Below are 12549 nucleotides of genomic sequence, written 5' to 3'. Positions count from 1 at the left end.
AGAATTATTTGCGGGCAATTGTCCCAGCACAACCGGCAGAAGGGGCAGAACCGCCACTTCTGCCACTTGGCAAAATTATCAAGGCGCCACAGGGCTGTGTGTACGACAATATTCACTGCGGATCCAAACGAGATTTTGATCAGGTCTGGAAAAGACGGTATAATCGTTGTGTAATCAGAGGTGGGAAATCATGCAAATCCCGAGGTGACAGAGTAGTGGGAAGTACCCGTTTCGGGTTCTAATCCGACGTAGGAACACTGGCTATTGCAGAGCTTGAATATATATTACCAGCACTAGGATGCAATAGATGATCATGATGATGCACGAGCATGCCACTCCAACAAGGGCATATCTGCGACTTGTCAAACTGCGGTCGTCGAAATCATTTGTACCCCGAGCAGTGGTCTTTGAGATATTACCGAATCACAGTCATCCTGGTGATTCGGGAGTGTGTTATATGCAAGAGTTGGAAGACTGGATGGATGCCAATTTTGTTCTGTCAGTTGTCATGGGAGGCAGAGAAAGGATGGCTAGCACATTACACGTACCTAGATTAAGTGCTTGTTTTTTGCCAAGGTATACTTATCTGGCGAGTTGTCGCTGGGTGTACTTATGTAACTGAGAGATAGAGCAGGTAGAGCTTGCTACCTTGACGAAACTTGACGAGTGCGATCGGAAAGCTTTGGGAGGACCTCGAGGTCGTGTGCCATGCACTTCAAGAGTAGAGAAAACACTGGATAAGGCTATGAGAGGATGGCGATCGAAGCCCAGTAGACAGGTTGGTCTGCCTGCTACCCCAAGAAACGCAACCAATGAGGGTAAGGCCACTGGAATATCTATCGTGAATGCCATAAGTGAATTTCGCTCAAAGATTATTGAAATGCAGGAGCGATATTACGTGAAACTAAAAATGTAGCGCTGTGCAAGCAACTAATCAAATTAATTATGTGACCAAACAGTCCCGGCCTTGTTGATAATACAGGTATCCAAGGCGTTATCGACGAGAACTGGGGTGTTGCTACAGACTGCAACCCGTACCATTGCGCACTGTAAGACCATATATCACTTGAGGGTGGTTCACGTACAGGACATACGTATGGAAGCACAGTGAATACGGCGCTAAGCCTTAGGCCTATCCGGTCACAACTTATTGAAGCGACTGGGGGGCAGAGATGAAAATGGAATGCAATCGATCAGCGCAATGATAATTGATTTAACCAGAATAGACTACTGATCGAGGTCCCTCTCTGAAAATAATAAGCACCTCGTTACACATCGATACAGAGGACTTACTTAAATCCTGATATCTAAAGTATCGAACAGGGTCCAAGCCCATCAACTGAGAAAGTAACTCTACGCACTCCTGTTTCAGGGTTTGGGAATCCGGTGAGTGATTTTGGAGCAGAAGTCGCTTATAGTGAACCAATGACTCCATACACCCTATAAAAAAATCAAGTACTTGCGAGATTAACAAACATAACCACTTGCATTTACTATCAGGTTGCTCTTGGAGCAACTCGAAGATGAGTTGTATCTCACGTTCCAATTGCGTTTTGTTTTCCCCTGCTCAATGCATCAAGTCAGTTCACGTTGAATTACATATGAGAGTCTGTTGCAAAACCTGAACCAATGAGCCATCTATGGTATATCCACGCGCTTTGATCGTCTGGGTCGGTGTATAATGCGTTGCTCACAAGCTCGAACTCTGTTAAAAAAAAGAAAAAAAAACTCGAAAAAGTTAATCCGATTGAAAAAGGGTACGTACCGTCGTCTCTCGACTGGATAGGGTCCAGCTGACCACTTTCCCAAAGTCTGGCCAAGGTCTTAGACCTTTGATGCCATGCACTGAAATTGGAGAAATTTGCTCCAATTTTGCGAGAAGTGTAAGCCAACTCTGACGCCTCAGGCCTTCTTGTGGGCATGTTCGCGAGGACGTATCTGCGATAATTCCAAGCAAGGACTAGAGAGGGGGGTGGGTGTCGAGCATGTGCGAATGCAGCGATGAGATGACTGACAGTTCCTTGCATCTGCGTCAAGCATCCTCTCCGTTACGAAGAGCTCCTTGTCCCAATTTGCTTGTCTCCATTCCATAGACGGCACCTCATTGCGCTCCGGCCCATCTGGGACATTCTCGAGACACCAGCGACGGTGATTCCATATCCAGTAGACTTTCGGATTTGCTTTCAAAGCTGTAGTAGTCATAGAAAGCTCGTTTGAGAGAAGGCTATTAATTTGCTCGGGAGTACTGCGAGAGCTCTGATTGTGAGGAAATTTCGCGTCATGTTCATACTTGCGCACCTCTGAGGAAATATACCGTTGAGTAGGATATTTCGACGATAATTCCACACGGTGTAGGATTCAGGGTTGATCTGGAGTAAACGCTGCGTTAATTCGAAGGCATCGTTGCTCCACTCCTGTTTCTTCTTCTACACACATTCCAATCAGAAAGATGACGGTACACAAGCAAGAGCTATCCGTACTCGAGATAACACATCGTCTGTTAAAGTGAGGAACTCATCGATCTTGGACTTTTCTCGCTGTTTCTTTTCAGCAAGAGCCTCGGGAGTCTGTCGATTACGTTTGACGTGATGCTGTTCGATGCTTATTCAAACTGTGTGCAGAACGATCTGAACGCAGTTCTTACCATAGCGACAGGGAAGACAAGACTTGCAATTGTTGGATTATCAATTACCAGATCACGAGAAAAATAAATAAATAAATAAATACTCTTCCTAAACTCTAGCGCGCCAACCTATTACTAGCGCTCAGCGCTGTGCTTTCGTTCAAAACTTACCAGGATCTCAAAATGCCTTCGGTTGCGGAGAAGTCGACTTCAGTGGACTTACTGGCGTCTCAATTTCCTGTGACACTTCCAATACCGACACCTACAACCAATTCAAACTTGCTGTCCATCAAGGATGTTCAGCGTGAGGAAGACCTTCTCCGAAACCCATCCTCTTTTCGTGCATGGTGGACCGCCATACATACGACGAAAGAAGCGTATAACACGCAATTGAAGGCAGAGAGACACGCGATCGTACCTGACGAAACCGCGACACTCCTCGGTCCACTCGCGACTCCACTGGCTAGACATTCGTTGCAGTGTCTAACTTACCTTTATGAAGCAGCTATAGCTCAGTTTCCTGGCTCGTTCAAACTATGGAAGTCGTACCTCCAGATGAGAATGTCGTATGTTCTCGGCAGACAGGTGATCAAGAAAAGGGCTGGCGGAAGGAAGAAATTACCGGAAATGAAGGATGCTTTAGAGGAGGAGAAGGAGGACCTAGAGTCATGGGAGGATGGCCTTGATGGAGTCGTAGGCTGGGGGGAGTGGAGATCGCTGATTGCTACATATGAAAGGGCCCTCATGTGGTTGCCCAAAGTACGCTCTATTGCCAAAGAACCGCTGTGTTTGTGCTGACTGCAGCATCATTTCAGCTACCCAGATTATGGCTAATGTACACATCCGTCTTCTTCCACCCGTTGTGCCCATCTCTCATTTCACACACGCATGCTCGTCGGACATTTGACCGAGCTTTGCGTACTCTGCCACCTTCACTACATTCACGAATATGGGTTCGATATCTACTCTGGGCCGAGACAAAGGGTGGACCTACTACAGTGACCGTCTATCGACGTTACCTTGCTGTTGATCCAAGTGTTACCGAACACTACACATCCATCCTGCTCTCTCCTGCAGACTCTGTGCCGCGACCCCTCGAAGCTGCCAAGCTCTTGCTCTCACTGGCAAGAAAAGCATCGCGAGGGGAGTATGTCAGTCCCGAAGGGAAGAGCCCATATCAGCTTCTTGGAGATTTCCTTGATATTGTCGAGCGATTCTCTGATGAAGTTGGGTTTGACGTGGATGCCACAATTGAGTCCAACAAAGCAAATGCGAAAGCTGACGCGGAAGCTTCGCGAACGGATGGGCAGCCAACCTCTATGGATGGGCAGCTCGTACGTATGGACGGACCCCCTGTTCCGGTTGGAGCTGGTGGAGCATACGATGAGGATGAAGATCCTCTCAGCCCACGGAAGCTCAACATAGAACGCATTGTCCACAAGGACGGCCTTGAAGTTTATAAAGACCAAGCTGGCCGTCTCTGGACTGGGCTCGCAACCTACTGGATCAAACGTGGCGAGTTCGATCGGGCGATAAGCACCTTTGAAGCGGGCATCGCAACGGTATTGACGATCAGGGACTTCACACAGATTTTTGACGCATATGCAGAGTTTTGCGAGTCATTAATCAATGCAATGATGGAAAGTCTCGAGAACCCAGAAGAAGATGACGACGACGAAAACACGAAGGAGACTGAACGAGAGATGGACATCAAGATGAAGGAGTTCGAAGCTCTTATCGACAGAAGACCGTTCCTAGTCAACGACGTTTTGCTCCGAAGAAACCCAAACGACGTCCAGGAATGGGAAAAGAGAGTTGCTCTTTGGGGCGAAGATGATGAAAAAGTAAGCATTAGTCTGAAGGCTGAAATTGGCTCGTCTGACGCGTGCACAGGTGGCTGACACGTACACCAAAGCATTGGAGACTATCAATCCCCGCAAGGCTACTGCCAACCTCCATAGACTTTACGTTAACTTCGCCAAGTTCTACGAGGAAGGCGGATCCACGGGCTCGGCAGAGCTTGACTTGGACAGCGCCCGTAAAATCCTCGAGAAAGCCACTAAGATAAATTTCAAGGCGGTCGAGGACCTCGCGGACATTTGGTGTGAATGGTCAGAGATGGAGCTTCGACACGAGTGAGGAATGTCATTTAGGTTTCTACTTGATTGACTGACTGTCTGCTCTCAGAAACTATGACGAGGCTATCAGAGTCATGCAACGCGCTGCTGCCATTCCTAAAAATATCAAGATCAATTATCATGACCATGTGAGCCCGTTTCAGCGGACTACTTTTCAAATTTGCTGATTTGCGACAGTCACTGCCCGTCCAAGCCAGATTATTCAAATCCTTGAAGCTCTGGTCATTCTACGTTGACCTTGAGGAGTCAATAGGGACCGTTGAATCGACAAAGGCCGTCTATGACAAGATCATGGATCTGAAAATTGCCAATGCCCAGGTTATTGTCAACTATGCTGCTTTCCTTGAAGAAAATAAATATTGGGAGGACAGCTTCAAGGTGCGGCTCATTTGATCACTGTCTTTCTGGCTAATTCTTAAACATGTTTACAACCAGGTGTACGAGCGCGGCACAGAGGTCTTCACTTTCCCCATATCCTTTGAAATATGGAACATTTATTTGTCGAAGTTCGTGAAGCGATATGTGCGTGTTCTCGTGCTTAACTGTTATCTGTCCCTTCTTGTTGACATCTTTCAGGGAGGATCTAAGCTGGAGCGAGCTCGTGACCTGTTTGAACAAGCACTAGAAAAATGTCCACCAAAGTCATGCAAGCCCTTGTTCCTGATGTATGGTCAATTGGAAGAGGATTATGGTCTAGCGAAGCGGGCCATGTCTATTTATGAGCGTGCAACTCAGGTTGTCGCCGATGAGAACAAATTTGAGGTACTGCACCCAGTTGCATTTTATAAGGAGCTTCGTTGACCTCATGACGACAGATGTACACTATATACATCGCGAAGGCCACAGCTAATTATGGCCTACCAGCCACCCGCCCAATCTTCGAGCGCGCACTCGAGGTTCTTCCCGACAAGCAAACCGCTGAAATGTGCCTACGCTTTGCAGCATTGGAACGCAAACTTGGCGAAATCGACCGGGCTCGCGCTATTTATGCACATGCTTCCCAATTTTGCGACCCACGCGTCAATCCCAAGTTCTGGCAGGAGTGGAACAGTTTCGAAATCGAGACGGGTTCGGAAGATACATTCCGAGAAATGCTTCGTATCAAGCGGAGTGTTCAAGCCCAGTTCAATACCGAAGCATCATATCTCGCTGCCCAGACATTGTCGGCGAAACAAAATGGTACCTCAGAGCAACCATCCGCTGCTCAACCAGCAGACCCGATGGCTGCTGCAGAGCAGCAAGCAAGAGGTCCCGCATTCGTTGCGGCCAAGAAGACGGCTCTTCCAAGAGCAGATGAGGACCAAGCTTCGCCTGCGCCAGACTTGGCGCCACAACAGGCGGATAACGCTGAAGAGATTCATATATCCGACGAGGAAGACTCATAAATGGTGATATGTTATTGTTACATTACATTAGGAGTGTTGTTACTTTCTCTAGTTATCTGTATTATCTTGTGTCCCATTTTTCAACCTCTGCCTCACAAAGGTCCTCCCATTTTGCGTCCCAACCGTCATCTCTTAGGAAAGGCTGCTCGACCCATTGATTGATAGACTTCCGAGAATCTTCGAATGACACTGTATGACTGCGCAAGGTGTCAACTAGTTCTTCGTGAAGTGCGAGAGACCGATGATACGGGGTTGTCAGCTCAGACAGAGACAGCACTGCAAATCTCCGTCAGAAAGTGACGACAAGAGCGATCTTAGCCTACCAAATTTCTCGATGGACCATGAAACCCACAGAGGTTCCTCATGACACCATTGAAAGCCCTTCAACCTCTCCGCTTCAAACATCAGAGTCTCCATATTATCAAGCACAGTACTCATTCTCCGCAATAGCTTCGACTGACAAATATTCGTTATTATTGAATCACAAGACAAGCACCATCTTACGAGCTTCATAAGAACAGAATCGAGCAGAGTAATACATTCATCCATCACTTCGAGCTTCGGACTAACCATGAGCGACCCAGGCTGCGTACCGGCAGGAACTATGGCAAGTGCATTGCTGAAGAGCTCCATAATCACCAACCGCTAAAGGACGAGAGATGAAGCACACACTCCAATTCGGTGCGAGAATCGACTAGAGTTCGCGCAGTTTTTAAGCCGTCGACGAGGACGATGTCATCCCATGTATTTGCGATCGAGCGTAACTCGTGGAGCAACGTTCTAAATTTCCGATGAATAGATGCATCGGAAGCCCTGGATGGCGATGCTGGCGTAACTGGCTTCTTTACTTGTGATGCGGGGGATGATGTTGGCGTAGAAGGGCCATGAAATGATGCTAGACGCTTGCTCATCAAGATTGATGCAGCCTAAGACGGATGTGTTTATTTCGGAAGCCTTTACCAAACAGTAAATAACGTCACAGTCATTCCACTGAATCAACGTGAATGGGTTGCATTTACCGATATCGACGATGTCTGAAATTACCGCGGATCATTCATATCTGTTGAGATCAGCAGCTGAACTTGAACTAACAGAAGTTTGTCCTTCAAATCGCTTTAGCTGTTCGGCGCTCAGATCGATGGCAGGCTCGCAGACAAAAGGCGGAGAGAACGAAATCTCTTGGGTCTCCAATCCAGCTTACCGGCAACGCGATCGACATTCAGATTCGTGGCAACTATGCATGGATTGCTGAGAGTTCGCATGTCGCGAAGAAAATTGATCTAGGGGTACGTTTCGACGATCTGCATTACACAACTTAGGAGATCACGCGTTTTGCAGACAGGAAAGACTTTACAGATATACAGAGGTCACCACGCGCCGGTGACCTGTCTCGCCTTTTATGACAGAACCCCGAATTCAGGTGATGAAAAGCTTCTGATAACTGGGTCTTGGGACAAGGTAAGGGATAGTATTTACAGCCGCTCAAGTGATACTAACGGAGTCCTTCCGCTAGACCATTAAAATATGGGATACTAATGTAAGCACCTGGACGCGTTTCATATCCTTGGAGGTACTGAACGCAGACCGTCTCTTGCAGACAAAGGGCCTTATCTCAACAACTGCCGCTCACGATGATTTTGTCAAAACTCTACTTGTCGTGCCATCTGCGAAGCTCCTAGTCAGCAGTAGCTCCGATAAGATTGTCAAATTCTGGTAAAAACGAACTCCCCCCATACTGGCGGACCTAATATCTGCGCTTAGGGATCTGACCGACGTTCTTGAGAAGCCTCCGCAGCCTGCCGGGTCAGTCTCGGCTCATAGTCGCCCGGTAGAGTGTATTGCTGGAATTGCCAATGCCGATGGCTCGGTGACCCTCTTCACCGCTGACACCATGGGAGTATTGAAGGTGTGGAAGCTAGAAAGAGAGGGTGGGCCGCGGCCTCGGTGGCGAAGCACTCTTCAAGATACTCTCAACAACCATCGAACGCGCATCACTGAAATCATTTATGATGCAGGTTACATCTGGACAGGTAAACGATCGCTCACCGTGTCATGCCATTATTTAGCTCACTCCTTACTTTAGCGTCATCCGATGAAACAGTACAAGTCGTTCCTTACCCACCAGGATCTTCGGACCAGAAATTCATCCCACCCCTCACGCACCCACTGCCTGTGCGAGCAATTCTTCCACTGGCACTCTCCGATCTCGAAGAGCCGTACATCGTGACTGGATATGGCGATGTCATCCGCCTGTATGATGTCTCGACACCATCCGAACCTGAGGTTCTAGGGGAAATTGACGCGCATTGGCACGATGTCACTGCGCTGAGATTATGGATTCAGAGAAGTCGTACAGACGACGGAAGAACACGCATCGAGCCATGGATAATCAGTACCAGTCTGGATGGCACCATTCGCAGATGGCGATTTAGTGGTAAGTCTACATGGTGGGTATTGAGATACATCCAAATAATTTATGTAGAACTCCATGATTCGAAGCCAGACAACCCTGCTGGACAGTCGAAAGCTACAGTTATTGCTCCCACTCCCCAACCCAGTGGTGATGCGAAGGATCAGGTTGAGATCACGGAAGAGGAAGAGAGAGAACTCGCAGAGCTCATGGAGGAAGACTGAGACACATACTTAAGTAGCAATCAGGTAGTGCTTCTCCCACCCGGGATAAAAGGGGTCCTCGTTCAATGTCTTCTCTTGCCAATCTTTTGGGACCCATCCCTTATCCTCCTGCTCCTTTGCCCACTCTCGTAATGCAGGTATAACCTTGTGCTCGACGGACCATGTTCCTTTGTACTCCATGATCGCCTTCTTTCCTTCAAGTAAAACCTTCAGAAGCAACCTTGGAATAAATGGCTCCTCGCGGAAATCTGTCACCGGCGTGAATAAGGCCTTGAAGTTGAACACGATGGCGCGGGATTTTGGCAGGCGGCGTAATGTTTGCCAGTCAACACGCATGTGAATGTCGGAGAGAGGAAGGTCCGGATTCTGATGTTGACGATGACTCCACTCTGGTTCATCCGTCTGAAGATAGAGAGGCTCCCCAATTTCAAGGCCCCAAGACCCTCGCTGAATGGGCTTATTACAAGGCATCTTAGAAAAGTACCTGTAAATCCATTACGGCGCTCTTATAAGTGAACCTGATATGCTAACCACATTACTTGCCTGTCCATTGAGAACGCCATCTTCTCCTTATAATCGGGAACAGGGCCATGAATGTCGTGCAGTGGTTTGCCTATCTTCTGACTGATATTCCAGCCAACTGCTGATGTCGAGACGGCAGCTCGTAGGGTGTAGAGCCCAGTATCAGGGTCTTCCTGGGTGATGAGGAAGTCCTCGGGACATTCTCAAGTAAGAAAACCAGTGGATGCACCGTTGAGATGTTAGCCGTCGTGCCGAGGATGTGGTTGTGGAACGTCAAAGTCCATTCATCAAACTCAAACTGTTGGGGGTATCTCAGGCAGAGGTACTGGATGACCATTTCCATCAACTCCTTTGAAGCTGGTTCGCTACCGGGCAGCTCATCTATGATACGTTTGCCATGGAGGGCATAGATTTGCTGCCGTTGCGCAATGCGATCGCGATATGTACTCTCCAGCTCTAGCCAATAGTCTGGTTCTAGTTTCTTGAGGGCTATAGAAAACATGGATAAGCGAAGCATATTAACCGTGATACAGCCCACATACACATGTTCTGATGATATTCCCACCTGAAAGGCCGGTATGGACGAGGACGAGCGTGAGCTATGTTAAAACCGTGTACCGGCTTTGGATGAGGGAAGCCTGTCAACTGAGCAAAGTCCGGTAGTCCTCTACCAGCCACGAGAGCGGTTTTTCGTCGCAGGAACTTCCAAAAGCTGCGTGGAGAAGCATCCTTGCTGTAACACACGGCAGCAAGAGCAACCGCGACAACTACGATTCCTGCAACATTTTGTGTGCTTGTCATGGCTGTGGGACACTAGTAACTTCGAGGCGATTCGAATTGACATATCATATATAGGGTGAGTATATGTATACTTGATACCCATGATAAGACGCGACCATGAGACCCTGTTATCTGCTTGTTCTTAAAATGGTAATAACGCGCGGCAAAGCCCGCGAGTAAGAATGTTGAGCAATCATCCATAGTGATCCACTCGTGTGCCTGGAGCTGGGCTCGATTGCACCGAAGAGCGAAATCTATGCCAAACTGCACTTTTTAGCAGCGAAGATGTGAGTCAAACAAGCTCTGCTGAATTACTATCGTCATGCTGATTGCTCTCCCTGTCGGTAGATCTTAACTTCCAACTTGAAAGAAACTTAACAGATACTGTCAGATGACATCCTAGTGGCCGTTGTATAACTTCCTGCTGAAAGAGATCAACTTCGTTCTTCGTGCTGCAGAAGGGAATTCCATACCCGCTCTCAGACGCGAGATGAGGAGTCCCAGTGTTGCGAAAGTTGTAATGTCGATCGAGTTGGGGTCGAATGATATACATCTGCGCTCGTTCCAATTGAGGGTGATATGCATAAAGCATGTGCATACTCGTATCTTTGAAACACCATATTCAGGGCTCGAAGGCTTGAAGAGTTTGCACTGCAGCAGTGAACGATGCAGTACTATAGTGAACTTTAACTATAAGTACTCCCCTACAGTCCCCGACCCACTACATACAATATTACGGTATCTCCATTTTGTCTCCATTTATATACTTAATACTCAGCTGTTCTGAGATATAAAACTGTACTTTGGACTCATCATCCACAACCGTCAGTACAGTACTTCAAGTCCATTCAGAAATGGCCTCTGACGCTGCTCGTTCCCCATTGATGAAAATCGATCTTCCGTCTCCTGAGGAGTTCAGGAAGAGGAAAGTCGCGCTAATCTCTGGTTCGTTTCATCTTCATCAGCTTTCCTTTTGCCTCTCGAAGCATCCAGACTTCAGTGTGGTCCGGATGATACGCAGTTCAATCAATCAAACAGGCGATCGTGTCATTGCTTCACCTGTTCCTATACTGCACATTCACTTGCTAGCTTGTCGTGATGTTACATGTATACTAATTTGAAGCTGTGTAGGAATAACTGGTCAAGATGGATCGTACTTGTGAGCATATCTCTCGTACAGCCAGTCGCTACTTACATCTCGACCTTTCTGCAATAGGGCAGAGCTTCTGCTGGAGAAGGGATATGAAGTGCATGGTATAATCCGTCGCTCGTCCAGCTTCAACACCGGTCGTCTAGAATCTCTCTATGCGGATCAGCATGAGCGTACGCGTCCATATAGGATCGTATGACTTGCACATTGATCATTCTCTCCAGGACCCAACAAATTCAAGCTGCACTATGGTGATCTCTCCGATAGCACCAACCTTGTCTACATCCTCGCTCAGGTCCTCCCCTCAGAGATCTATAACCTTGGTGCTCAATCGCACGTCAAGGTGTCCTTCGAGATGTCAGAATACACCGCCGATGTCGATGGCGTCGGCACCCTGCGCCTCCTTGACGCCATCCGCACCGTCGGCCTCGAAAAGCACACGCGGTTCTACCAGGCTTCGACTTCAGAACTCTACGGAAAGGTCGTCGAGACACCACAGAGCGAGACCACGCCGTTCTACCCTCGCAGTCCGTATGGTGTCGCCAAGTTGTACGCATACTGGATCACGGTGAACTACCGTGAGGCATACGGCATGTATGCGTGCAACGGTATCCTTTTCAATCACGAGAGCCCGAGGCGAGGGAGGACGTTTGTCACGAGGAAGATCTCCAGGGCAGTTGCAGATATTAGTGTCGGCAAGCAGCATTGCTTGTACCTCGGTAACATCGATGCGAAGAGAGATTGGGGACATGGTAAGATTCCGCCTGTCGAGTTCCATCGCCTCTAGTTAACCATGTTTCTCACAGCTAGGGACTACGTCGAGGGCATGTGGCGTATGCTTCAGCAGCCTACACCCGATGATTTTGTTCTTGCCACCGGAGAGACTCACCCTGTGCGAGAGTTCGTCGAGAAAGCCTTTGCGGTTGTCGGGGTTACGATAATGTACGCATCCCGTCCTGACTTATACCACATCTAACATGTCCTTGATTTCACGTAGGTGGCGTAATTCTGGTGTGCAAGAAGAGGGCTGCGATGCTCAGAACGGACGAGTGGTAGTCAAAGTCGATCCACAGTACTTCCGTCCCGCAGAAGTCGAGTACGTTTTATTCATTGCGCTTCTTCCTGCAAATTCTCATGCTGGTATACAGCCTTCTTCTCGGTAACCCTGCCAAAGCCGAGCGTGTTCTTGGATGGAAGCGCAAGGTCGACTTCGATTCCCTTGTAAAAGAGATGGTGAATGCGGATTTGAGGGCGACCAAGAGCCTCGTGGAAGACCAGAACTGATGAAAATGCTACGGCCATAAATTGCAGCCGTGC

The 12549-nt window shown here is 48.1% G+C and overlaps 6 protein-coding genes across 6 annotated transcripts; 3 read left to right on the top strand and 3 right to left on the bottom strand.

The window, feature by feature from the left end:
- Positions 1 to 939: 939 nt before the first annotated feature.
- Positions 940 to 2647, bottom strand: BJ212DRAFT_1298020 (rab-protein geranylgeranyltransferase; the record flags this gene model as incomplete). Its single annotated transcript, XM_041332647.1, has 11 exons — positions 940 to 1047; positions 1095 to 1132; positions 1294 to 1307; positions 1362 to 1440; positions 1495 to 1563; positions 1622 to 1705; positions 1766 to 1960; positions 2016 to 2245; positions 2299 to 2426; positions 2481 to 2591; positions 2645 to 2647. The coding sequence occupies 11 exons, from the start codon at positions 2645 to 2647 to the stop codon at positions 940 to 942; spliced, it is 1059 nt and encodes a 352-aa protein (XP_041195073.1).
- Positions 2648 to 2806: 159 nt separating this feature from the next.
- BJ212DRAFT_1267193 (protein prenylyltransferase) lies at positions 2807 to 6146 on the top strand (the record flags this gene model as incomplete). Its single annotated transcript, XM_041330640.1, has 8 exons — positions 2807 to 3382; positions 3439 to 4467; positions 4517 to 4758; positions 4811 to 4889; positions 4939 to 5139; positions 5197 to 5283; positions 5338 to 5523; positions 5577 to 6146. 8 exons carry the CDS (start codon positions 2807 to 2809, stop codon positions 6144 to 6146), a joined length of 2970 nt encoding a protein of 989 aa, XP_041195072.1.
- A 61-nt stretch (positions 6147 to 6207) lies between these two features.
- Positions 6208 to 7057, bottom strand: BJ212DRAFT_1267643 (uncharacterized protein; the record flags this gene model as incomplete). Its single annotated transcript, XM_041330674.1, has 4 exons — positions 6208 to 6422; positions 6470 to 6602; positions 6651 to 6765; positions 6819 to 7057. 4 exons carry the CDS (start codon positions 7055 to 7057, stop codon positions 6208 to 6210), a joined length of 702 nt encoding a protein of 233 aa, XP_041195071.1.
- Positions 7058 to 7176: 119 nt separating this feature from the next.
- Positions 7177 to 8780, top strand: BJ212DRAFT_1267895 (WD40-repeat-containing domain protein; the record flags this gene model as incomplete). Its single annotated transcript, XM_041330686.1, has 8 exons — positions 7177 to 7242; positions 7292 to 7432; positions 7485 to 7604; positions 7660 to 7683; positions 7744 to 7859; positions 7908 to 8176; positions 8230 to 8580; positions 8629 to 8780. 8 exons carry the CDS (start codon positions 7177 to 7179, stop codon positions 8778 to 8780), a joined length of 1239 nt encoding a protein of 412 aa, XP_041195070.1.
- Positions 8781 to 8789: 9 nt separating this feature from the next.
- BJ212DRAFT_1445979 (uncharacterized protein) lies at positions 8790 to 10103 on the bottom strand (the record flags this gene model as incomplete). The annotated part of the gene is made up of 5 exons (XM_041338172.1): positions 8790 to 9264; positions 9312 to 9475; positions 9502 to 9791; positions 9845 to 9969; positions 10006 to 10103. 5 exons carry the CDS (start codon positions 10101 to 10103, stop codon positions 8790 to 8792), a joined length of 1152 nt encoding a protein of 383 aa, XP_041195069.1.
- An 833-nt stretch (positions 10104 to 10936) lies between these two features.
- On the top strand, positions 10937 to 12516 carry BJ212DRAFT_1478762 (uncharacterized protein; the record flags this gene model as incomplete). The annotated part of the gene is made up of 7 exons (XM_041339759.1): positions 10937 to 11027; positions 11214 to 11241; positions 11299 to 11405; positions 11457 to 11984; positions 12039 to 12174; positions 12230 to 12328; positions 12381 to 12516. The coding sequence occupies 7 exons, from the start codon at positions 10937 to 10939 to the stop codon at positions 12514 to 12516; spliced, it is 1125 nt and encodes a 374-aa protein (XP_041195068.1).
- Between the last annotated feature and the right edge of the window lie 33 nt (positions 12517 to 12549).

The sequence above is a fragment of the Suillus subaureus genome (assembly GCF_016647635.1).
Source record: "Suillus subaureus strain MN1 chromosome Unknown BJ212scaffold_9, whole genome shotgun sequence".
Lineage (NCBI taxonomy): Eukaryota > Fungi > Basidiomycota > Agaricomycetes > Boletales > Suillaceae > Suillus > Suillus subaureus.
Note: the sequence above shows the minus strand (reverse complement) of the source record. Positions and strands in the feature narration are given on the sequence as shown.